The sequence below is a fragment of the Crassostrea angulata genome, chromosome 5 (genome assembly GCF_025612915.1).
Source record: "Crassostrea angulata isolate pt1a10 chromosome 5, ASM2561291v2, whole genome shotgun sequence".
NCBI lineage: Eukaryota > Metazoa > Mollusca > Bivalvia > Ostreida > Ostreidae > Magallana > Magallana angulata.
This window is the reverse complement of record NC_069115.1, coordinates 54,231,123-54,257,652: the sequence shown is the minus strand read 5'-3', so window position 1 is coordinate 54,257,652 and position 26,530 is coordinate 54,231,123. Positions and strand designations below refer to the sequence as shown.

The following is a 26,530-nucleotide window of genomic DNA, read 5'->3' as shown; positions in this document are numbered from 1 at the left end:
AGAACACGCTTTAAAGAAGCCGATATTTCACAAAACTAGATCATTCCATGTCGTCAGCTTTTGTACATTTGTAGCTTTTTGCAAGTTTATTTGTTTTTCTGATGATAGAACAAGCTAGTGTTGTTCAATCAGTATGTGAAGGTCAAGATCTAGTCTGGACCTTAATCTAGTAAATGATTCCAGACTGTCTTTTTGGTGGTAGAACCATTATGACGTCATAATTGATTTCATGAATCTTTTCCCGTATTTTACGGCTTTAAAGGAATTATATAGAAAATAAAACAATATTTTGACATTGTATTTTTAATAACGGGAAAAGTAATCCCGGTACCTATATTCAATTTGACATCATTTTAAAGATGAGGTCAAGAGCTTGTTTAATGCCGTTTTTGGAGAGACTAGGCATTCTAGATATATTACATTATTTAGTCAAAAATGGACAAAACTCCAAGATTTGTTACTTTTATCCTTCATATTTCATTGAATTTGGTTGTTTAAAACATGACATGATTTTTCATTGTGTTTACCAAAGATTCAAGCCCCGGTACACCCTATGAAACAAAGCTATTGTTATGAAGCATCATTGAAAGAATTTATATCTAGAATTTCATAAACCTGTAGGCACCTTTCATTTACTAGATCTTGACCTTAAGCAGGCCGGATTGGTCGACAGATTATCCCAAATCATCATATTGCCGTTGGTTGAGGAAGAAAAATTTGAAATACGTTAGCTTTAACAGTCACATATTCTATCATATCTCTGCACGGAGTTCCTTCGCCCCTGGAGTTCAATATACATAGCCACAGCTATCCGACTGCAAAATATTTTATTTGTTGAATTATGGCATTTACATCAAATTGTCGCAGGACTTATACATGTATAGAGATAATGAATTCATTTTAGGGGCGATATGCCCCCTTTTTTTTTAAATCTTAGCGAAAGAGAAAACCAAAAAGGAAGACAGTGTTGTTGTACATTTATCAGTATTAATCACACAGGAAAATATTCCACAGCAATTTTTCTCAAGAAGATGTTGTAGTGCGTTTGTTCCACACTTATATAGAAGTTATAGAGGTAAGACAACATGTTTACCTTTATTAATCACTTTTGTTACAAATAACTATATTGTAGAACCATGTTGTTTTGTAGGTTTAGATTTTTAGGTCACCTGAGTCACTCAGGTGACCTATTGCAATTGGTCTTCGTCCGTCGTCGTGCGTTGTGCGTCGTGCGCCGTGCGTCGTGCGTCGTGCGTTAACAATTTTACATTTTTAACTTCTTCTTGAAAACTACCAGGCCAATCGTTACCATTTTTGGTGTGAAGCATCTCTATGGTAAGAAGAATCTAAATTGTGAAATTTAAGGCTCTACCACCCCTGGGGTGCCACGGGCGGGGCCAAATATGCAAAAAATGCCAAATTTTCAAAAATCTTCTTCTCTACTTCCACATAAGTGAGTGCATGATTATGATGTCCATGAGGCCCTCTACCAAAATTGTGAAATTTATGGCCCCTGGGTCAGGGGTTCTGGCTCTAGGGTGGGGCCAATATGGCCATATAGTAAAAATGTATTAAGTCTTAGAAATTCTTCTTTCCTACTCCCATATATATTTGTTAAAAACTAAATGCATGGTTATGATGTCCATGAAGCCCTCTACCTTAATTGTGAAATTCATGACCCCTGGGTCAGGGGTTCAGGCTCTAGGGTGGGGCCAGTATGGCCAAATAGTAAAAATGTATTACATCTTAGAAAATCTTCTTCTCTTCTATCATATATATTTGTTAAAAACTAAATGCATGATAATGATGTCCATGAAGCCCTCAACCTAAATTGTGAAATTCATGACCCCTCGGTCAGGGGTTCAGGCTTTAGGGTGGGGCCAATATGGCCATGTAGTAAAAATGTATTAAATCTTAGAAAATCTTCTTCTCTTCTCTCATATACATTTGTTAAATACTAAATGCATGATTATGATGTCCATAAAGCCCTCTACCTAAATTGTGAAATTCATGACCCCTGGGTCAGGGGTTCAGGCTCTAGGGTGGGGCCAATATGGCCAAATAGTAAAAATTTATTACATCTTAGAAAATCTTCTTCTCTACTCCCATATATATTTGTTAAAAACTAAATGCATGGTTATGATGTCCATGAAGCCCTCTACTTTATTTGTGAAATTCATGACCCCTGGGTCAGGGGTTCAGGCTCTAGGGTGGGGCCGATATGGCCAAATAGTCAAAATGTATTAAATCTTAGAAAATCTTCTTCTCTACTCCCATATATATTTGTCAAAAACTAAATGCATGATTATGATGTCCATGAGGCTCTCTACTAAAATTGTGAAATTCAAGACCCCTTTGTTAGGTGTTCATGCTCTAGGGTGGGGCCAATATGGCCATATAGTAAAAATGATTTAAATCTTAAAAAATCTTCTTCTCTACTCCCACACATGTGGGCAAAAAACTGAATACATGGTTATGATATCCACAATCTCCTTTACCTAAATTGTGAAATTCATGGCCCCTGGGTCAGGGGTTCAGGACATGAGGGGGGGGGGCAATATGGCAATAAAGTGTTAATGCATATAATGTTTAAAAATCTTCTTCTTTATTCTCACACATCTGTATAAAAAAAAACCGACTAATAATTATGTTTACCAGGAAGTCCTCTACTGAAATTTTAATTTTCATGTCCCCTGGGGTATGGGTTTTGACTCTAGGGCAGGGCCAAAATGGATGTATAGATGCTAATGCATATAACGTTAAAAAATTATCTCCCACACACCTGAAAGGAAAACTAAATTCATTATTTTGTAGACCAGATATTTTAGTTTTTCACCAAAATTATAGGTTTCACAGTTCTTTTTGAATTAAATGTGGTTGTCATTACAAATTTATAATTTTTCTACTCCAGTATGAAACCTAATTAATTAGATGCATATATGAGACTCCATGACAAGTTTGTGTATTGGATATATGCTACTCAGGTGACCGTTAAGGCCAACTGGCCTCTTGTCTTGAGTTATATGCACTTAATGACAGTCTTTAATATGTCATAGACAGTTTATGTTGATGTATTTAAGTTTTACTCATTTTACAATAATGTTACACCACCAACAACAAATATGATCTCATGTCAACTGTTTGGGCATTATTTCTCAGTTCAGTGATGTGGCCAATCTGCCACAAGCGTCATTTGGAATTTTTTTAAAATAAAATTTAAGTGAAAATTCCGTTATTGAACAAGGGATACCATATTTTGTCTCATTTACTTTTACGTCACAAAGCACTGCTGTATAGTCTTCATGGCGTCTCTTCCACAGTTGAAAGGACAGTTTTTAATTAAGTGACAGTTTCGTCTGCCAGCTTCAAGGAAGTAACCATATCGGTCAAGAGGTCGTTTACTTCTGTTGGGCCCGTTCAACACAATAATATTGACCAACGCACTCACCGACTTTTTATCTAATCTGTCGCCAGTAATCCAATTAGGTCCAAGGCTCAAATGAAGTGGATTTACTTTATTCACCTGCCGTTAGGTAATTCTGTTGCTGCATGTAAACAATAATCGTGATATGCAGAGTGTAATTGTAAATAAATGTATTTATTGCATCTACATTTATAATATGCATAGTGCTACTTTTTTAAATTCCAAAATAAAACCAAGAAGTGTAATGTATCACGTTAAATAAATGAAAAAAAAAATGAAATCAGTACTTGTTCATTTTCATATCTTTAAAAATAAATGAAAAGCGTAAATAACCGTATTTCTATTTTCTAACTTATAGGGACAGGCACGTAGCATCGTTTTTGAAAGTGGGGGGGCCAGACCCATCCAAAAAATCTTGACAAGCAAAAAAAAAAAAAAAAAAAAAAAAAAGAGAAAGGAAATTTAAAGTTTCCCAAAATCTTCAAAATCCTAATCCGTGAGGGGGGGGGGGGGGGGGGGACTCAACTATACTACCCAAAAAAAAAAATCTTCCCTACCAAAATTTTTTTCCCTCCAAATCATGAAATTCCTAATCCGTGGGGGGGGGGGGGGTCAATTTGACTGCTCATTTCTTCATTTTCATCTCAATTTTTTACTAACTTCCAAAAAAGTGGCGGGGCCAACTCCATTATGTAAATTTTAAAAAATTTGTTGCTGCAAAAAAAAGTGGGGGGGGGGGGGCAGGCCCCCCCCTGGCCCCCCCTGATGCTACGTGCCTCAGGGAGAAAGAACCAGTAAATATTTTATATGGCATCATTTATGGTATATCAGATATAGTATAGTTTGGCTCGTTGCTAGATAGAAATATATGAATATTTCTAATAAATGGACAGTACCAAATAAAAGACATCTTGTTTAATTTTGAAATTTAACGTGTAGATTTAAGAAACGTTTACCGACGTATAGGTATTATACAAATGATATATACGTAAATTCAAGGTTAAAAGGTGATGCAATAAGTCGATAGAAAGTGTAAGTTAACACTGATATATATATATATATATATATATATATATATATATATATATATATATATATATATTAATATTTAAGAAAATTTTAAAAATGAGAGACAACATAGAGTAAAACGTTAGCGCTTTCATTAAATCTTCAGACGTTTAAAAACAACCAATATTGTTACTTGGTGACGTCTACAAAATATATATATATATATATATATATATATATATATATATATATATATATATATATATATATATATATATATATATATATATATATATATATATATATATATACACGAAAAGAATGGCGAGGTCTTAAACAATGCGGAAGATGCTTCTCGCGATTTTACGCCGATATTAATTCCTTGCGTTCAATTATGAATCTACAGTAAACATTTATGATATGACGGACCGCACAATTAGTGGAAAGAACTTACTACGGCATATAAGGAAATTTACAAACCCAAATCTGGCAATATACATGCAGATGTATAAGTAAGTTCAATATTGATAAACTTAAAATGGCACATATCAAAACTACCGAACCACTTATTGCAAATTTTATTTATGCATGTTTTTTTCTTTAAAAAAAGATTCTCTATATACATTTTAAATGAAAAAAAAAAACAAGATGATACGTTTTGTTATAACTCAATTAATTTTCATAAGGCACATTAATATTTAGATACTTATTTTGTTTTAATTTTTTTTTCAAATCTGGAATTTATTGTAATAAAGAAATAAAGAAATAAACGATTTTTATATCTTTGAAAGAATGATACAATGATAATGTATTCTGTCTTCCCATAAACTAGAGTTATCGTTACTGAAAAATTTATCACCCCCTTATAACAGGTATACACCACTTCCGGTATATCGGAAAAAGTATTAGCGCGGGAGTTTACAAATACGAGTTTTCCTACAACAATTACATTTGATAATACAAACAATGTAGATTACAAAAACAGAAAACAACTAAAGTTATCTAATGTGTTAAGATTTAAAGTTAGAATATCATAACAAGAACTGATGCAAAGAAAGTGTGTGATAACGATCAATAACACATGTATAACAATATAGCCATCGTTGATAAGACGGTAAACATTGCGAATGAAAGGCATTTAGATGATTATTTTTAAGACGATTTCTCCTTCTGTCAATTTCAGAGCTAACGGGTGGCTTGTGGTTAAGTCATTTCTCTGATAAAATACACCCACCTGTTACGCAGACAGAAATTAAAGATGTTATAAATATTGGAGAGGGCTGGAGTGGAAAACTGGCTTTTTTATTTACAGAAATATAAATTTCTAACGAAATGTCTTTATCTTTTCTTAGGGGACACCGCAAATCAATATAGGGAAACTATATATATTTATAATACCGATGAAATTCAAAGAGACATGCACTAGCCCGTTGTGTTGTATTCGTTCGAAATGCTCCGCTTTCATGAAAAAATTATACACACAGTACAAAGGGTGTTGGTATCAAACCTAGCACCGATTGACATCAATTCTGGAAGCTGGACCTGTCATGCAGAGTGGTTAATTGATGACAACCATTTTATTTTTTCAACAAAACAGACTCATAATAAATAGATATCTTAAGGTTAAGAGGAATGACAGGGTTGAAATAAGATCTCTTTAAATGTAGATTTTATCAAAATTAGATTTTGTTTTTAAAAAAAGTAATACTTTTTAAAACCTTTTAGAAGACTGCTTAGTTTGTGTTTGTTTGTATAACTTTTTGTACCTTTAATACTTTTATATATTTATCGAAATGCCCTTTAAAAAAATTAACTTGTATTCAAACAGAAATATATGAGAGCCAAATTAATATAAATTGGGCATGCATATGACGATCACGTATTTTGAATAAACATTTTAGGATTATTTAAGAATGGAATAACTGCATGAGCGTAAACGTTGTCGATAAAAATAGTACCGGAAGTTTTAAAACATAATTGATGCAAGTCCTACACGCAAAAGATAGGTTGCAAATGTTTTTATTCATTATCTTTTAAATTCCTATGATGTTGAAATCAAAATTAGTCATTAATTTATCTATAAATGAAATCCATTAAGTGTAGATATTTGAATAATGCCGAACTTACAGATAGAAAAAAAACATTCTTTTTAGAGAGATGGACAGCCAAAATCATCCATGTCTTTACGATGCATGTCCATTTCTCCGGACAATGCAATGTACAATTTAACGGCGGCACTCTCCTAAAGCAACGCAATTCAGTCAGCAACTGAATTATTTATTAGTGGATGGTACAATTAAACACGCTCATCAAATCACTCTAATGTTTTTGTAGTATTACAGCATCTTTTAGTTGCACAAAGCCACCAACAGCCAATTTCTAGTATACAGGACAAAAACGTCTCTTTAAGAGGGCTCGATGATCGTGGCTATTTTTAGACTCTATCAGTTTCTTTTTAAAGAAGACATCTAAGTAGAAAAACAGAAAAAGATATAAAAGGTTAAATATATGAAATTCTTTATTTTGTTGACAATCCAACCTTGCTCTAATGGAAAGATACCTCATGTTGAAAAAAGGACAACCCCAGGTTACGATAATCCGGAGTAGGTGTATGAATGTTTGGTGTACATTTTATTCTAGAGTTGATCCCAAGTAAAAGGCAAAAATATACGTTAATTACACACAGAATCTCATAGTCCCAGTTTTTAGTGTTTAACCCTTGGCATGACCGTTCTTCATTTCGGTGAGATTCCTAAATCTTCTGTCAAAAGCACCATCATCTCAAAAATGATGAAGAGTGTTCTGAAACTTGTGAGGTCTTCTTGTCGCGGAAATTGAAGGCCAAATTGAATGACTTCGTCCATGGTTCCGGCGTGGATGAAACGGTCGTATCCGGCCTATATTTGGCCTGGAAGGGGGCACAGTAACTGAGTCAGTGGCGGTTGGTTCCGCTGTTACTTCTAGAGGTCTACCTGCAACTGCAATTTGATGATGACCGACGGTTCTTAAAAAAGCGTCCCTCTGAAAAAAGGTGAAGAAATTAGGTAACAAGAGGCCCAGGGGCCACATCGCTCACCTGAGCAACATTTGCCTTAATTCTGATCAAATTAGCATTACAGTATCAAAATATCTTGACAACTAAGTACAGTAGATCTTGCTAAAAAAAATTGAAAATCTGCCAATTTTTATCCACCTCTTTCTTTTGGTAAATACCAAGCCCCTTTTGTTGTTGTACCTGTAAGATGATTTTTCTCTTTTCCTATATACCCCCCCCCCATTTTGTTGCCCCACTTTTCTTTACGGTATCATGGTTTCATCAAACTTATATCTGCATAACCTGTGCTTTCACACTAAGTACTGAGTTTTGGACCGAAAAACTTTCCCAGAATATTTTTAAAGATTTTCTCTATACATGTATATGTAAAAATTAAAACCACCATCACGGCCCCGCCCTACAACTAGGGACTGTGATTTTGAATTTACACTACTCGAGGATGCCTCTACACAAGTTAAAGCTTTTCTGACCAAAAGGTCTTTAAAAAGAAGATTTTTAAAGATTTTCTCTATATATTCCTATGTAAAACTTTATCCCCCAATTGTGGCCCCACCCTACCCCCAGGGATCATGATTTGAAAAAACTTGAATCTACACTACCTGAGGATGCTTCCATTTTAATTTGATCTTTTGTGGCCTAATTGTTTTTAAGAAGAAGATTTTTAAAGATTTTCTCTATATATTCCTATGTAAAAATTCATCCCCCTATTGTGGCCCCACCCTACCCCCGGGGACCATGATTTGAACGAACTTGAATCTAAACTATCTGAGGATGCTTCCACTCAGATTTGAGCTTTCCTGGCCTAATAGTTTTTGAGAAGAAGATTTTTAAAGATTTTCTCTATATATTCCTATGTAAAAATTCATCCCCCTATTGTGGCCCCACCCTACCCCCGGGGACCATGATTTGAACAAACTTGAATCTACACTACCTGTGGATGCTCCCATTTTAATTTGAGCTTTTGTGGCCCAATAGTTTTTGAAAAGAAGATTTTTAAAGATTTTCTCTATATATTCCTATGTAAAACTTTATCCCCCAATTGTGGCCCCACCCTACCCCCAGGGACCATGATTTGAACAAACTTGAATCTACACTACCTGTGGATGCTTCCATTTTAATTTGAGCTTTTGTGGCCCAATAGTTTTTGAAAAGAAGATTTTTAAAGATTTTCTCTATATATTCCTATGTAAAAATTCATCCTCCTATTGTGGCCCACCCTACCCCCGGGGACCATGATTTGAAAAAACTTGAATCTACACTACCTGTGAATGCTCCCATTTTAATTTGAGCTTTTGTGGCCCAATAGTTTTTGAAAAGAAGATTTTTAAAGATTTTCTCTATATATTCCTATGTAAAACTTTATCCCCCAATTGTGGCCCCACCCTACCCCCAGGGACCATGATTTGAACAAACTTGAATCTACACTACCTGTGGATGCTCCCATTTTAATTTGAGCTTTCCTGGCCCAATAGTTCTTGAGAAGAAGATTTTTAAAGATTTTCTCTATATATTCCTATGTAAAACTTTATCCCCCTATTGTGGCCCCACCCTACCCCCGGGGACCATGATTTGAACAAACTTGAATCTACACTACCTGAGGATGCCTCCACACAAGTTTTAGCTTTTCAGGCCAAATAGTTTTTGAGAAGAAGATTTTTGAAAAATACCAACAAATTTTCAATAATTCTCAATATTATCTCCCCTTTAAAGAGGGCGTGGCCCTTCATTTGAACAAACTTGAATCCCCTTGACCTAGTGGTGCTTTGTGCCAAATTTGGTTGAAATCTGCCCAGTGGTTCTTGAGAAGAAGATGAAAATGTGAAAAGTTAACGACAACGACAACGACAACGACGACGACAACGACAACGACAGACAACGGACAAATTGTGATCAGAAAAGCTCACTTGAGCCTTTGGCTCAGGTGAGCTAAAAACTAAAAGGCAAAATAGTTTATTCTACTTTCGTATTTAGAATATCCTCACGCTTAATAATTTGTTTCCATATTATAAATGAGACTACTCGCCTATGCGTAACGTGTGTTTAATTTAATAAAAAAAAATTATAGTAAAAATTTTACTAGGTCAAGAAAAAACATTACGAAGGAAAAGATCACTTTGTCACCAAATGAATGCAACTGACTATGTAGAATGTAAGTTATTTGTTTCATTGTTTTCATAAAACAGTTAACTGTTTTTTAAGTGGAATGCTACATCAATACTTTATTTTATAGATCGTTAAAGTATCACTTATGAAATGTGGTTTTATTGTTAAAAGGACGTATGCTCTACATGTTTATGAGAAAGTAGAAAACCTGTTTAGTTGCAAGCAACACACTTTGGTGAAGATATAAGCACGATATTGATATCTGAAACATATGTCTAGCAATGTCAATAAGATCGTTTTAGTTTTTAAATAGAAATTATTCATAAAAATGAAAAACATCATTTTATATTTTTCAAATTTATCTATAAAACCGTTTAAATAAACATTATATGCATTAACACTTTTTGGCCAAAATGCCTACACCCCCTCCCCTTACAGCTTGCACCTCTGTCCAAGGGGCTATGAATTTCACAATTTAGATCGGGGAGTTCGTCGATTACAATGCATTCAAGTTTTTCCCACATGTGAAGGAGTGAAGAAAGAGATATCAAAGTAGCGTAGTATACAATGCACTCTTTCCCCACACCAATGACCCCCTCGCGCTAACATCCGTGCCAACGAGAGATATTAATATAAGTTGTAGAACTTGTTGATCAATCGTTGTAAAATAAATTAAGTTCAGTTTATTTTAAAGAAGGAAATTTTATACATTTTCACTATATGGCCATATTGCCCCCTAGTGTCTACACCCTGTCCCATAGCTCTTTATTTTCACAACTTATGTAGAAAAAATCATGACCATTATAACCATGCATTTTGTATTTAGCAAATACACAGAAGTAGAGTATCCAAGATCAATAAGAGTATGAGAGACTAGTTGGGGGCTTAAGATTATGCCCTGTTCATTCTTTCCTCTTAAAAGACCTATTTCAAGAATATTCAACATTTGAAGATCATCAAACGAGTGATAAAATGCATTGCCAAGAGTTATTACATAGGTAAGATTATGTTAGAAGTAAACAAAAATATTGAATAAAGACAGACACTATTTCAATCAGTGAAAAATTATCTAAGGCTTTACCAAAATACAACATAAAGTTGGTGTCTGACGGAAATATTCCAAACGTTATATAGACAGAAAAATGTTGCACATACTTACATAAACAGAATCGTCAGCACAGAAGGATGATAATGCTTCTATTGAGCAACCAAATGGATTAGAACAACACATTTCCACTATTCCAATACTATTTTGGCGTTTGTTGTATATATATTTTTTAATACGCAATGGTTTTTCAAGTTCATCTGAAAAAAATTGCACGAAATAGAAATGTAGCCATATAATAAAAAAAGCGTCTCTAAATCTATGATGCGTAGACATTTCATTTATTGATTTATGTATGAATAAAACGTTTTGTATACCCCCCCCCCCCTTTTTTCTAGACCAGGAAACGATCTCAATGCAGAGTAAAAGTATAAAAGTATATTTTCGAATTTCTTTAAAATAAAATTACATTAATGGTAGACCCTCAAAAGCTGATGCTTCGAGATTAAATACTCTAATCAATAGTCATGAATTAAAACACAAAAAGACCCTTGGTAACAGTGGCTCTATGTAAATTGACATTGCTGTAAAAAGGGCCCAGTGGTAGTGGCCATCATAAGACTTTTTTAACCCCTTAAAAAGAAGAGCTCTCTATAATGCTAAAGAAAAAACATTCAATTTTTAAAGCTAGCATATTTGGGATCGATTATTTATGGTATTAAATATGAATTTTAAAATTTAAAGGGATATCAAATAAATAATTTTGTCATCATCCAGCCACCATAAAATGAAATGAAACAAAAGACAACCCACTTACCCCCACCTTTCTGTGAGAAATAGTATTCCAAGTCGTGTTACTTAGTATTATCTTATAAAAAAATTCATTTATTTAAACTTTAAAGTTTATGTACCTGTTTTTGATAAATGTTTAGTGCTATTATGTATCAATTACGTTTTTGTGTGTTTGATCATATCGAAATATGGTAATTAGAATTCCCTATAAAAGCTAGGGAATTATTACATTTCATATATTCGTATTTGGAAACGTTAAGCTAAGAAAAAAAGCATGCTTGCATTGCAGGTGGCACTACATTCAATAACCGAATGAGCAGGTTTTAATAACATTGCATAATAACATACTAAAATAAAATACCTTATGAACTCCGACACAAACAACCTTTGGTTTGATTATTTTCTTTTCAAGAGCAAAATCAAAATTTTATAGGAATCTCGAACACCAATATTTTAGGTATTATTAGTCTAAAAAAAATCAAAGGAGCATGGTCACGATTTAAGTAAAACAATTATTTTTTTTCCGGTTTTAATGTTTTCAATGTTATAGTAAGACATTTCTAATAGTAAACTAGAATTTGAATAACAGTCTTTCAGTTATAAGTTAGATACACAGTTTACAAATCGTTGCTATGTAAACAGAGCTAACGTCATGTTTTTGTTTAAATTTTGAATGTTGAAGTGAAACTCCAGTTTTAGACCAAAATGAATGAGATGAATGTAAGGAATTGTTAGATAATGCTTAAACCGATTTAGAAGATAGACAAATCAGCTTGAAAAAGATTTTTTACTTGCATATTTAAAACCAATGAAAACAAAATCAGTGCACGACCCCTGTTTACATGACAAGGATTTTTGAGCTCTGTACCTTGCTTATAGCTCTACGACTGACTCTCAAATGTATATTGATCATTAAAAATGCATTTCGAAAGCAATAAAGATGGAAAAAAAATGAAATTTGATCAAAATCGTGACTACGGAGACAATGTATAATGTGTATGGTTTGTTTTTAAAGAACAAAATGCTTTTTTTGGTGTTTCATGTGGATGATAAAGGAAGCATTCAATTCAGAAAAAAATGCGTTAGCACGTTATATATTTTTTCTGTGGTAAAAACTCTATTAAAAGGGCTTATGCATTTTTTCTACACTTTCGCTTCCATCATATCCCGCATGGCGCATGAATCACCAAAACAAAAATTGCTTTAGTTGGTTGTGTATTTTTTCTGCAGTAAAAATACGAAACCCTCGAGTGTGGGTTATGTATTTTTTTCTCTCTACTATCAATTTATTTATTGTAAAAAGAAAAATGTAAATATAAACAATAAAATGCATTGTTTGATGATTCATGCGAATTATAAAAAAAGCGATAGTGCAGAAAAATATAAATATTCAGATAGATAGATGGATGGATAGGCGGAGGGATGAGATAGATAGATAGATAGATAGATAGATAGATAGATAATTCTGTATCATTAACCTGTGTCCCATTTCTTCTTCCTCTCAGCATACCTTGACCCACATAGACTTTGTAATCCGAGGGACAGGTCAGGGCCACACAGTCTATAATAAGGTCCTGTCATCGACAAAAGGTCATTTGCACACACTACGTGACTGAACATATGTACAACTATTAGCAAATATAATCCGAGAATAGAGTTGTATAATTCCTTGTGATGGAGCTGAAACCAAAACAATATACTTTTTATCATATACAGCTAAAATGTAAACCTATATATCTGTGCAGTATTTTTCAATGACGTTTCAGAATTTTTCATTTTCAAAAACGTTCATATGATATTGGCTGCACAAAATGGTATATGTTATATATATTTGTAAAGTTTATTTTTCTTTCTATTGAGGAATCAAAATTGTGCCCAAAGAGAAAAGAGGCAGAAATTTGAGCGATTGTTTCTTTTTGTCTAGAATTCTTTAAAAAATTATTTTATTAACAAAATGAAATGGAAAATACCTTTATGATATAAGGACTTTTTTCATTAATGGCAAATCTTTACCATGGTTAGACGTGCTATTCTTTTAATTGAAATTGAAATTTGTTTTTTATCATTATTGAAGCTAAAAGGGTGACGTACATTTGATGTCTATTTAATGAAACATGTTTAATAAAAGAAACTATAAAAAATCGTGTTGAGAGACTAAACCAAGAAATGTTTTCGGAAGTCCTAATAGTTTCAATCTTCATGTCTCGTTTTTCGTTTGAATCTCAACGAGTCAATATGTAATTGTCTTCATTTCGAAATCGACAGGTAATGCAGGTAAAGCCAGGTATGCGCCATAATCTTAAAACAAACTTAGACTTTTTAAATAACTGCTTTTTAAATATCAGTTTTGTAATTTTAGATATACAATCCATTTCATAAGTCTTCCTTATCCCATAGAGATTGCTGTTGCATGATTTTCCGATACCAGTAATTTCTATTTTTTTATCAGGAGATTTGGTGCTTAACGTAGCTCGCGGGTTTGCTGACGTCACAATAGGAATCAACGTAAAGAGTTGACCGTCATAGTAAACTCATAATTTTATTTTAGAATGACAAATGAGATATTTAGAAGTATAAAAGAAAATATCTTAAAAAGCTTTTATGCGGTTTATGACTGTTTATACAAAGATCAAGTGCTGAAAATTTAAAGATGTCACATACATTGTCACATTTTGTTCTATATAGATAAAGAATGAGTTTGCGTAAGAACTCTTCCATTTAAAGTCATGTTTTAAAATAGAATGTATGCATTAATTTCGCTTTTTTTTTTTTTACAATTATAACTTCCGTAATCTGTACTACCGATTAAATTCTTAAATTTCTTTTCGCTTGAGATAACTGTTTTATTCGATTACTTACTTATAATGTCAGTAGTTGCCTGGCATTTTATTTTTGCGTTGATTGACTCAGAGTTTCATAAAAATAAAAATAGCAATTTTCTGTATCTTTACAGCCTTACATTAATTGCATTTAATAACATTCATAATAATGTCTAATAAGCATTAACATGTTCTAAAATGTGTTAAACAGCTAGTCTTGTCAATAAATGCATTTCAATTTTGGTGTTCTAAGAAGTAAGGAAATGATGACGTCAGGCTAACGTCGTAATGAAAATATAAGGTTTTAAGAAATCTTTTAAATCTTTAAAGTTTTTTTTGCCAAAAATTGGCCGAGAACACATACTGATATTTTTTTATGAATTGATTCATAATTATCTCCTCTGTTTTTGTGTTGAGTATGATTAATTTCGTCTGAATCGTTTAAAAGTTTGGAGCATAGTTTTGTAATGCATTTCTCGGTTAAAATGTGCATTTTACTATATATTTTATTGAAATGGCGTTGCTTGATTTTATTAATGACACTGTATTTGAAACACGATAACATTATTACCGCGCAGACGAATCTTAAACAAATTTTAGAAATAAAACTATAAAACCTTTGGATCACGTGGACAAATTTTCAAGGTAGGTTTTCTCACAAGCAGGTAAACCCGCGAGCTACCTTAAGTTTGTTAGAAATGATATAATTTTGTGAATATCTCACATGTGCGAAGCTGGCTGTTGTGGCATTGAAAAATCACACCCTGGGTGTACAAAATGGTAAGAAACGGTGTTTTGAAAAGCAATACCAGTATGCCATTTAATAAATATACGCATTGTCTTAAATGTTTAGCAAATGCAAAGATGATAGAAAAAATCATAAATCAATTTCATTAAACTGCTTTCTATTTCTCTCTGTTTTGTTATTTATTTTTTGTTTAAAATCCTTCAGTAAATTACCAGATGATTATATAACCTCATTCCATGTCCACGGTCATATCTGATGAAAAATTGTGACCTTTTATTTACAGAAAATGGTGAAATATCTTAACATAATAAAAACCCTTTAAAACATTAAGCGACATTTTTGTTAAAAAATGTTAATGCTAACAGGCCCAGTGGGAAACATCAGCTTAGCTCAATCAGTACTGCGAATTTCTTCGATGATAATAGTTGTTTTTTTTTTCGTTTTGTAAATAGTTTTATCAAAAACTTTTGAGTTTTGCTGTGTTTCTTTAAATCACTTTCCAAAAACAAATTTTGTGTTTATTTACTCTTATATACTCTTTCCATAAACACGCACGTGGATGGCACGCACGTGTACAAACCTATAATCATTAGGGATTCTGGAGTCAGCAAATTACCCCTCAGGCCTGCTTTAAGCTCTTTATAAAAATATCATATTTTTAATCATACACTGTCATTAAAGAGGACGAAAATGAAAAATATGTAGAAAAAGATGTAGGCCTAATTAGGAAACATAAACTTTGATTGTAAATAGTTTTGTTTTAAGTGAAAAACCACGAAAAAAAATAAAGAAATCAAAAGATTGCCTATATTAAATTTCCCGCTGCCAAGAGAGATTCATTGAACTTTAATATATAACGTCCAGTCATCCGAATCGGGTTTTTTATGAACATAGCATCAATATTTTCTAATCATGATTTTTGCTTTAAATTAGCAAGTTCTTGCAATGATGAAACAATAGTAATAGTGTATATATATATATATATATATATATATATATATATATATATATATATATATATATATATATATATATAAGATTAATAAAATATGAAAAATAAATATTCAGTGAAAAAAGTAGTATTTTTCATTCATTAAATCTGACAAAGACTGTTTACTCACTGAAATGAAACCAATTCTCCATCCCATATCCTTTTATCTTGGTTTTAGTCAAGAGAGTCACACAATTTCTATTAGTGAAAGCTTTATAGACACTTCAATATATATATATGATTTTGCTGAGGAAATTGCTGAATTCCCACCTACTTATTGCAGAGTTAAATTTCCAGGCAGTTTAATTTATTTCATTATATGGGCTTTGTCGTATCGTTCTTTTATTAAATTAAACTTCAATATCTCAGGAGATGACAATGCCCATGTTTTCATAGATATGCATAAATAATGTATAAAATGGGAGGTATGTAAAGTCTGATTGAGCAGATGACTACAATTTTAATGATATTACATCAATTGAAGTATTTTAGTGACGATTCGTAATCTCAGATGACATGCGAGTTCATATATCGTTATATTCTCCATTGATGCTGCAATGTTACTTTAGTGTTGACTATGACGTTAAAACATACTAACGACTTCCATATATTGAATCGTCAAAGGGATTGTATAAGTACATCAACATTTGGTTTATCTACAATCAGATATTGAGACCTTGACACGGATTATGTCCCTCAACAACGCTTTCTGGTTCACTCAGAACTTCCATTAAGATATGCCTGCAAAACTGTTATAGCATTTTATGATAAAATATTACTGTTTAAAATGTAATAAAGTAAATTCATCATAAAAGTCCGTCAATGATTTTCAATAACTAATATTAATATTGACTTTTCCAGTATAAAGTCACATGGCAGTTTTGGTTTTCACTAAAAATAAAACACACAGGGAGGTGATTTGAGATGCTAATAAATGTATGGATCAAAGATGCAAATTTTCTCGACCAATAAAAATATAAACCAAATGACAATGTGTTTGTAAAAAAAAAGATTTTCTCTATATTTTCCTATGTAAAAATCTATCCCCCATTGTGGCCCCACCCTACCCCCGAGGACTATGATTTGAACAAACTTGAGGATGTTTCCCTACAAATCTAAGCTTTTCTGGCCGAATAGTTTTTGAGAACAAGATTTTTCAAGATTTTCTCTATACAATCTTATGTAAAAATTCAATCCCCCATTTTGGCCGCACCCTACCTCCGGGGACCATGATTTGAACAAAATTGAATCTACACTACCTGAAGATGCTTCCATACAAGTTACAGCTTTTCTGGCCTAATAGTTTTTTAGATTTTTGAAAAATACCAACAAATTTTCAATAATTCTTAATTAATTTTAAAGAGGGTGTAGCCCTCCATTTGAACAAACTGAATTCCCTTTACCCAGTGATGTTTTGTGTAAAGTTTGGTTGAAATCTGCGCAGTGATTGTAGAGAAGAAGATGAAAATATGAAAAATTTACAACGACCACAACGCCAGACAACGACGTCAGACAACGGACAAATTCTGATTAGGAAAGCTCACTTGAGCTTTCAACTCAGGTGAACTAAAAAATGATAAACATTTATGCATAAAATGGAAATAAATGTGAAGGAGGGTGAGGGGTCACCAAATTATTTTTATTAAAAACATCATTTTTTATCTGGAATTCTGTTTTGGGACATTTTTTTTAAATCGTGAAATTTTGACTTAAAGAACAAAATTAAGAAATATGACGCACTAAATACCCACTCACCTGTTCGTTTTTTTTCTCTTATCTGCGAAGCTCCCCTGAATATTCTGAATATTCAGCCGTGCAGTTGTGTTTTGTTTTAATTTGAACGAATAGATTTTGAAAGGCAATTAAGGAAAAATAAGGATAAAATATGTTCAAAAATGAACATTTTTATTTTAAAGGTGCATGTATGTCCTCTACAGCCAAGAGAAAGAAAGCGTTTAGCACATCTTAAAACAATAGATTGTTTTGATATTTAGATTATCCTAAGGGCATAGAGTGTTGTTGACAAATACTTCAGAGTAAAGAATTTATTAAAGTGCAGTGAAAAATGGGAGCATTTTTAAAAATAATTTCAAACTCTTAATAACAACACTCTTCAATATATTATTACTTTGTGTTGTTATTGCTAGTAATATTGACAGTTGAAAAAATTAGCACCACCTGTCCATAGTAAGTGAATCTTCTTCAAATTCGATAAAAACCCAGGTAAAGTACTTTTTATTTATTTATTTTTATTGTAAACATAAACTCAATTTCTTTTAATTTTGATAAAAGAGCATAAAAAATATTAATGAAATATATGAAGAAAGTATTGCACAAATACACAATTTAGTTTATCAGATATTTTGTACCACATTATATACATTTTTATTATCAGAAATAAAACGAATGTTCTAGAACATGCTTGATCTCTTATTATTCGTACTATTATACATATTTTTTTTACCATAGAACCTTGTGTCAAAAGTGCGCACCATCTTGTTTGACGTTATAGGTGTCAATCCTTCATACCTTTAGCATAAACATAGTACTGAAGTACTGAAAGCCGGGCTTTTTTGGTGTGTCTTTATGCATATTGTGTAGTAAAGACTGAAAATCTCTCCCATTTCATTTGTATCATTTTTTTAACATTTATTTCCTAATCTTGTCATTTGAAATTGAGTTTGATGCACACGGCCCTCTAGTGCTCGTAAATGCATGAAAATCATTATGAAAATTAGTTCACAGTGTGCCAATTTATCTCAATATTTGCATCGTGTCCTCTTTTTAGATAATAACACTATAGAAGTGCTACCCTGCTAAGGGTTCATCGAGAATAAATAGTTGATGATTTGGAAAATGATTAAAACACCATAGCAGCTGCCTCGTGTATCTTATAATGCTGTCCTTGAACGTGCCTATCGTTTTATAAACTCTATCTTAGACTAATATAGAAGCCCTTATAGACTTGTCGGCTATCTTAAGATTCCGTAACATTTTAAAAGGATTGTCTAGGTGACTCTACAGAGGTTTCATTTTAGATCATACCAAAAGCACGTTTTATATAAATGGGGCCTCTATACCGTTCATTATGAGATTTTTTCCATTTGGAAATGGGCGTCATAATCCCCGAGGAGTTTTGGCGGTAAATGCCAGTCATTGAACAATGTCATATATCTTTATTGCGACATTCCTATTTTTTATGAATGCGGAGAGACATAATCACTGCAATCCAAAAGAAAACATCGAAGCTTGAATAAGAAACCAACAAGATCATGTATTGACAGAGTCCCATTGGAGTGCAAGTTATATTGGTTTAAACAGTTTTACACCATGGACGTTAGATTGGTCGGTTGCTAAATATTGAGTTCCGTGTACTTGACAGAACAAAAACCACCACTTTTATGCCAAATCCAATATATGCAACGAGTACATCAGTCTAGAGATGTTTTAAGTTTCAGGCTTTAAATTTCATTGAAATATGATGCAAAATGTTTAGTTGATTTATTTAAATATCTAAATCTGCATCTAAATGTAAATTTAAAAAGACGTTAATTCACCCAGTCTAATTCAAGAGATGGTCAGACAAGATTTGAAACGTCATTTTTAAAAAAAATGGACTACTGAGTACTGAGTTTCGTTTTATCCGATTCTGAAGAACATATGTTGGAAATATATATAAAGAAGAAACTTTCTGTGTAGTTAATTTTAATTTTATCCTTTTAGACAACCAATTAAAAACATAGGATATATGCATACTATTAGCTGGCGTTGTTCTTAATGTGAACTGAAATGGAAGATGATTATCCAAACCTACTTGATAAGAATAAGTTCATTACAATTGGAATCATGGCATAATCAAAATCAATGACACTAAATTAATCTATTAATTTGATACAACATTACATTTATTTCACATTCATCACATTTTTTCGAAGGTAGAAATATGTCATATTCGTATATCAACATTAACCAGAACATCGTCTCTTATTTTTGTTTTTATTTTTTTTATGCACAATTACAGTATCAATCAGGTAGCATCTGACAGAAAGTAAACCCCAACTAAACCCTGGGTTTACTTTCTGGGTTTACTCCGAGTTTACAAGTGGACCCAGAGCAAACCCAGAGTAAACCCAAAGTAAACCAAGAGTGGACACAGAGACTAAACCCGATCAGAAGTATACCCCTGAAAGCAAACGATAACTGTGTATTTTGAAAATACAAGGGCATGAATTACAGACAGTAGGATGGTAAGATAAAGACAAGTCTACTTCACACTTCAGTGCGTACAGTTGACCTCAAAAGCCATTTCTATTTAAACCCAAAGTAAACCCCGAGTGGACCCAAATTTTCAAAAAGTAAACCCAGAGAAAACTCCAAGTAAACCCAAAAATTAAACCCAGGATTTAGTTGGGGTATACTCTGGTGTCAGGTTGGGTCTGATCGGTACTGTAAGTGTTTGTGTTTTATCATTTTAGTGCTTTTTGGAACTTCCTTTTCATTTATGGATTTCATATTTTTGTGCCTTGGAGACATCCTGTGAGCAAAGAGTTAATGATGAAATTTTTTTATCAGATTTTATGAAGGTTTTTTGAAATGTTAAAAATTTTTTGATTTAGTTTATTCCCACGCTCTAGCCAAAACCTTCTCGATTGGAAGAATGGTAAATTTGATTTTTATCTATTCGCTCCTATTTTGTAGACTTCTTATTAAAACGATCCCCACGATTACCATGAATAATTAGTTTTTGCCGGTGCAATCAATTGAAATTCAATTCTGTTTATAGATAACCTATTTCTTTATTCTTTGATGAATGTTTATTCTCATCTCATCACCCTCAGATCTCCCTCTCTCTATATATTCACCTCCTTTCAATGAAGACCTGTATAACAATATATAAAATTAAAGATTGAATTATTAAAATTACTTCTGTGCTTAGTATTTTTATGGCCAAAAAGGAAATTAAAAAGTTTAAGGTAGATCTGGTGGATTTTTTGTCGATCATCCTCCTCTTAAAGAAGGATGAGAAAGCATGCAATTTTGTAGCTGTTTTACGTGTATGTACCATGTTCTTTCTTTTTTTAAATTATCTATGACTTCCCATTGTTATTGTTAAGAGTGAGAATTTTTTTTAAACATACAAAAAAAAAGGCACAGATCCCATGACGCATGTAAGTGGTCCCTTTTTGTACGATATATGTCACAAGGTGATTTATTCATTGTTGATATTCAATGTACTAATTCATAAAATCATTACTTTCATCATCATGACAAAGTGATTTAGAGATCACGTGAATTTTTAACGTTTCCACTAATTTCACTCATATTCATGGTATTTTGTGTTCATTAGTTGAGTTTGGAGTGTGAAAGGTCGAAGTCGAAGGTTTTTTGGATCATGTGAGAGTTTTACGATTAGTTGTTATTTTGGAAAGAGTAGTGATCGAATGAGTGTTTTTTTTTTCAAGTTTTAGACTTATGTGCGCATGCTTGGCACCAAATTCCCAAACTAATTCTTAAATTATAACCCAATATAATTTATTTTGGTGCAAAATATAATAAATTATGAGATCGTTGTGTTAAAATTTAGAGCTCTTAAGCTGAAGCTCACTAATGTATAATTATGTTGGCCTCTTTAGTAAGGTTATAAGTTCTTTACATTATTACTGTTCAAATTAAACAAAAAGCCAATATGCCTTAATAATTACTAGAGTATCATAGCCCATACAGAAACTTGTCGAGGAGTCTCATTCCACCTAGGCACCTGATCCTACATCTCTTTTTGGAGGTTCATGTTTCTCTGCTTTGAATTTGTATTTCGTTTTATGGACTTTTGAGATCGTTGACGGTTTGTTGTTGTCATTTTTTCATGCATTTATTTACAGTAAGTTTCATTCTGGAGAAGAAAAATTATGATATTGTAATATAGGTAACAAATGGTTGTAGAGAGGACTTTCATGAACCCCTTTCATTTTTTTTTTTTTAGAACTTTAAATTTTTAAAATAAGTCTGTAGCTGCGCAGTTCGACAGCTGTTTTGAGTGATTAAAAAGGCATTGTCCTGTTCTTGTATGCATACTTTTCAAACAAAATGACACGTAGGACTTCATATTTTGTGCTTTTATATGGCAACAGTTTTGGCCAGTTGGACAGTTGGACAGAAACAAGCCAGTTCAAGAAATGTTTATCCTCATATATACAAGATGGCCGCCCATCCCCCTTAAATGATAAGAATACTTGCATAACGTTTTTGATCATATAACTTTTTAATTACATTATATTCAATGATTAATTACTAAATATGAACAAGCAAAGAAAGATAACTCCATTATGAAGAAGCAAGGGAATATAACTTCATTAACTGTTATGATACTCTTCCCTTAACACTTTTCAAATGCTCTCACAGTATCTTAGCTTTGATAGACAGCTTCATCCTTTTTCTTTTCTAAATATATGAATTAACTCATTTCTTTCATTGAAATTTCTGAGCAGAAAAGAATATTTACACCCCGCCCCCACTCTTAGCCATAACCCTTGCCTTACATGTAGGTGACAGAAAAAAATATTAAAGATGACGGCTTAATGTTTTTTCTCTAAATATGCAGTAAGTTTTTATTCTGTGTCAGTAGACTTTTTAAAACATTTTATGTACATAAACACTAAATGACTTTTTTGGCCACACCCTGCATTAAGAACACCTACTCAATACACTATATGAATGTTTTAGCCCTGGTCTAAATTCGAATCCCCTTATTAGGGGAAAAGAAATTTTGAATTTTGATGGATAACTTTATTCTATTTCTTTATATGCGGTCAGATTTTATTCAGTATCAGCAGATGTAAAGAAGACGCTTATTAAATCATTGAATGCATTAACACTATATGACTATTTTAGCCCCGCCCTAGAGTCAGAACCCCTACCTAAGGGGACAGGAAATTTATAATTTTGGTAGAGGGCTTCCTGGTCTACAAAATTATGAATTCAGTTATCCTTACAGGTATGCGAGAGTAGGGAATATAATTTAAAACTTTATATACATTAACAATATGCATCCATTTTGGCCCCGCCCTAGAGTCAAAACCCATAGTCCAGGGGACATGAATTTACAATTTTAGTAGAGGACTTCCTGTTAACATAATATCAAGTCGGTTTTTCATACAGATGTATGAGAGTAGAGAAGAAGATTTTAGAACATAGTATGCTTAACTATATGGCCTAATTGCCTCCCCCCTACGGCCTGAGCCCCTGAGCCCGGGGCCATAAATTTCAGAATTTAGGCAGAGGAGATAATGGATATCATAACAATGCATTCAGTTTTTTCTCATATGTGTGGGAGTAAAGGAGAAGTTTTTTTTAAGATTTAATACATTTTTCACTATATGGCTTTATTGGTCCCACCCTAGGGCCTAAATCTTTGTCCCAGTGGTCATGAATTTTACAATATAGGTAGAAGACTTCATGGATATCATAACCATGCATTTGGTTTTCAAAAAATTTATATTGAAGTACAGAAGAAGAATTATAAGATTTAATACATATTTACTATATGGCCATAATGGTCCCAACCGTAGAGCCTGAATCCCTGGCTCAGAGGCTACAAATTCCACAATTTTATTAGAGGGCTTCATGGACATTATAACCTTGTAGTAAAAATTCTACCTTGTCACTGATAAAATTTTCAGCACAGTGTTTATAGTGTTATTTCCAACACTGTATATGTATTTTGTGACGTCATTTGTTCTACCTAACCACGTGACTTCCCTATCTTACAACCGCAAATGGTCTAAATGGGTTAAACCGCATCGGAGCAAGTGATTAATTACATTTAGTTTAAAATGTTCATTAGAAAAATCCTTCAATAAGCCTTTTGTTTTGCAGCACCTGTTGGGACTTTAAAAAATCCGTTTATTTGAAATACATTTGTCGAAATATTTGCCCAATCCCTTTTGATATCATGCATATACTAGTATTCACATTCACTACCTAAGCGCGATTTACACAACTTGGGTCAAATGATTCCCAGTGCATGATGTTTATGTCCACTCCCAATTTTACGCAAGATAAACTTAGGTTGTATTGATCTTTCACCTGTGCCAAACTACTGTGGTTTCATCAATATACGTTGAATACCAATTTTCATGGATTTCGTTATTAGGTTGATCCATGAAATCAAATGTTCATTGAAATGCAATTTCTATTAATATTTTGTATTGATAGGGTCATTGGCCACGAATTTACGTATCCTTGAAGCTGTGATTTTCACTTTATCCATGAAAATTGATACCCTTGAATATTAATGAAACCACAGTAACTTTTTTACAGGTCTTTACACGTAGCAGTGAGAGTGTCAAAACTGTAATGTTGTAAATTTTGAATTTACCGGGTGGCAGTAAATACAAAATTTACAACATGTCATGTTGTAAATTTTGTATTTACTGCCACCCGATAAATTCAAAATTTACAACATGACAAAACCATTAGTTGATAAGATCAATTCGCTGTAAATATCAAAATTCGGTGGCCATGCATAGTCACCGATTATCTTTACATTTCGTATTATGAAACCCTTTGGTGAATAAAGATGCAAGACAACATTAAACAGTTGCTATGGGGACCGGTTGCCATTGTAACAGAGGCGAAAGATTGAAAAAGGCCGTTTAAAGACATTTTGGAGACAAATAGCAAGTGAAGCAGCAGTTTCAGTTACATGAATTAAAATAATCAGGTAAAAAATATTGTGTACTTCCAAATTATGGAAAATTATTAATGGGCAAAGGAATAGTTAAAAAGTGTAACCATTGTAATTAAACAGCACTTTAAATATAACACTTTTTCATATTTCCAAACATAAAAAGTTTCAAATGGGTAAAATTTAACCTATTGTTTTAGTTTTATAACAAATATATAATACATATGAAAATGGATATCTGTTGCTATGGTAACAACAACTAAAATCACAAAAATCTGCATATTTTAAGGTACTTTTGAATAATGTTTACTCATACCTGTGATATAATAACTCAAAACAGATTGATTGGAATGGTCAAACATGTTCTCAAATTTCATGTAATATCTCTTAAAGTTACATTTTAGCAAAATAAATGGCCGCTGCGATGGCATTTTTAACAGTTAAGGATTTCTGCATGATTTTCTCAAGTTCACGTATTTCCTTAAAAACGGTAATTTTACTTTGCTGAAAAGTGCTTGAATATTCTTGATATAAATGTTTGACATGTTTCTCGGATATAGCAACAGATATAATGGTTCTAAATTGTATTTTAAAACCAGCATCATATTTCATATTTTTCAAATAAAATTATGCATATATTCACCAAGAGATTTGTATCATTTTCAAGTTACGGGTACTTTATATCTAAAAAAAAAATAATGCATTACCCATTATCTTCAATGTAAAATTCAAAATGCAAATAACTGGCCAATAATGAAAATTTTGAAAAATTCTTTATGAATATTTTATTCGATAACATCTTTAACATTATATAATGTTTAATTGCATGTTCCAATAAAATTCAATTTTCACGTTACGGTTCATTCCCAGAGAACCATTAATAGGAGTGCAGACCGTGGGGTCCAGAGAAATCATGGCGTCATATCGTATGAAGTACAGACAAGTGACTTTCTACACATCGCTGTGGAATCAATCGGGAAGCTTTAACATACCGCGGTAGTTGCGACCCTGGATTAATTAAAAAAAAATTTTAATAATCTTAATTTTTCATAAATTTGCTTGAAAGATGTCAAACTTAGAAGGTTCAACTGGATTTATAACGTACCTGTATATTGATTGAATGCGGGAAAGGTGCGTGCATTGCACGCTTCTTTGTTTTCGCTTGGACTAAAATGTCACACTTTCATTGGTTTAAACATAGCACGTGATTGCCTCATATATCTCTATATTTGTTCGGTGAGAAATAATATTGGGCAATATGGCCGTCATTGGCCGACGCTTCGAGTACTCATTTCGGCATTTCATAGTATTTAATACATAAACCGCATGCCGTAAGTTCTTAATTAAAGTATCTGGAGTAGTTGCCCTTTGAAATTCTTTAAAATTAGAGTAGTTGCCCTTAGAATATTGACGTCACGTTGTTTTGTCTGAAGCAGAACAAAATGGCAGCGTTGAAATTTGCTCAAATAGTCCAATCCACACTTTGCAAAAGTTGTTCCCCTTTGCGGGGTCAACCCAAAGGTCAAAAGGGAAAAAACAACTTTTTCCTTCTTTATGCAACCAAATGTGTGGGCGTCCTGTGAAATAATCTTTTGGAATTTAATTTATCCCTTCAATGTGTGGGTTGCCCCAACTTGGGGCAATCAAAATTCACAGAGGAAACCGATTTCTAAAGTCAAATGACGAAGTTACAACCCTCTAAACTACAAAGGCTACTGTGAGAAATATATGGGTTTTTCCCCAAAGATGGCGGCCAAGGGACATAACTTTTGTAAAGTGTGGATTGGTCTATATCTGCAGAGGAAAGGGAAAAAACATTTAAAATTGAATAGCAGCAAAACATTGTAGGTGAACATAGGTGA

At 32.7% G+C, this 26,530-nt stretch overlaps 1 protein-coding gene across 1 annotated transcript; it reads right to left on the bottom strand.

Moving 5' to 3' along the window:
• Positions 1-6,965: 6,965 nt before the first annotated feature.
• On the bottom strand, positions 6,966-13,137 carry LOC128182727 (uncharacterized). The gene is made up of 3 exons (XM_052851461.1): positions 12,906-13,137; positions 10,750-10,895; positions 6,966-7,453 (listed from the first exon to the last, which is right to left on the bottom strand). Exons 1-3 carry the CDS (start codon positions 13,135-13,137, stop codon positions 7,214-7,216), a joined length of 618 nt encoding a protein of 205 aa, XP_052707421.1. The 3' UTR covers positions 6,966-7,213.
• Positions 13,138-26,530: the final 13,393 nt, after the last annotated feature.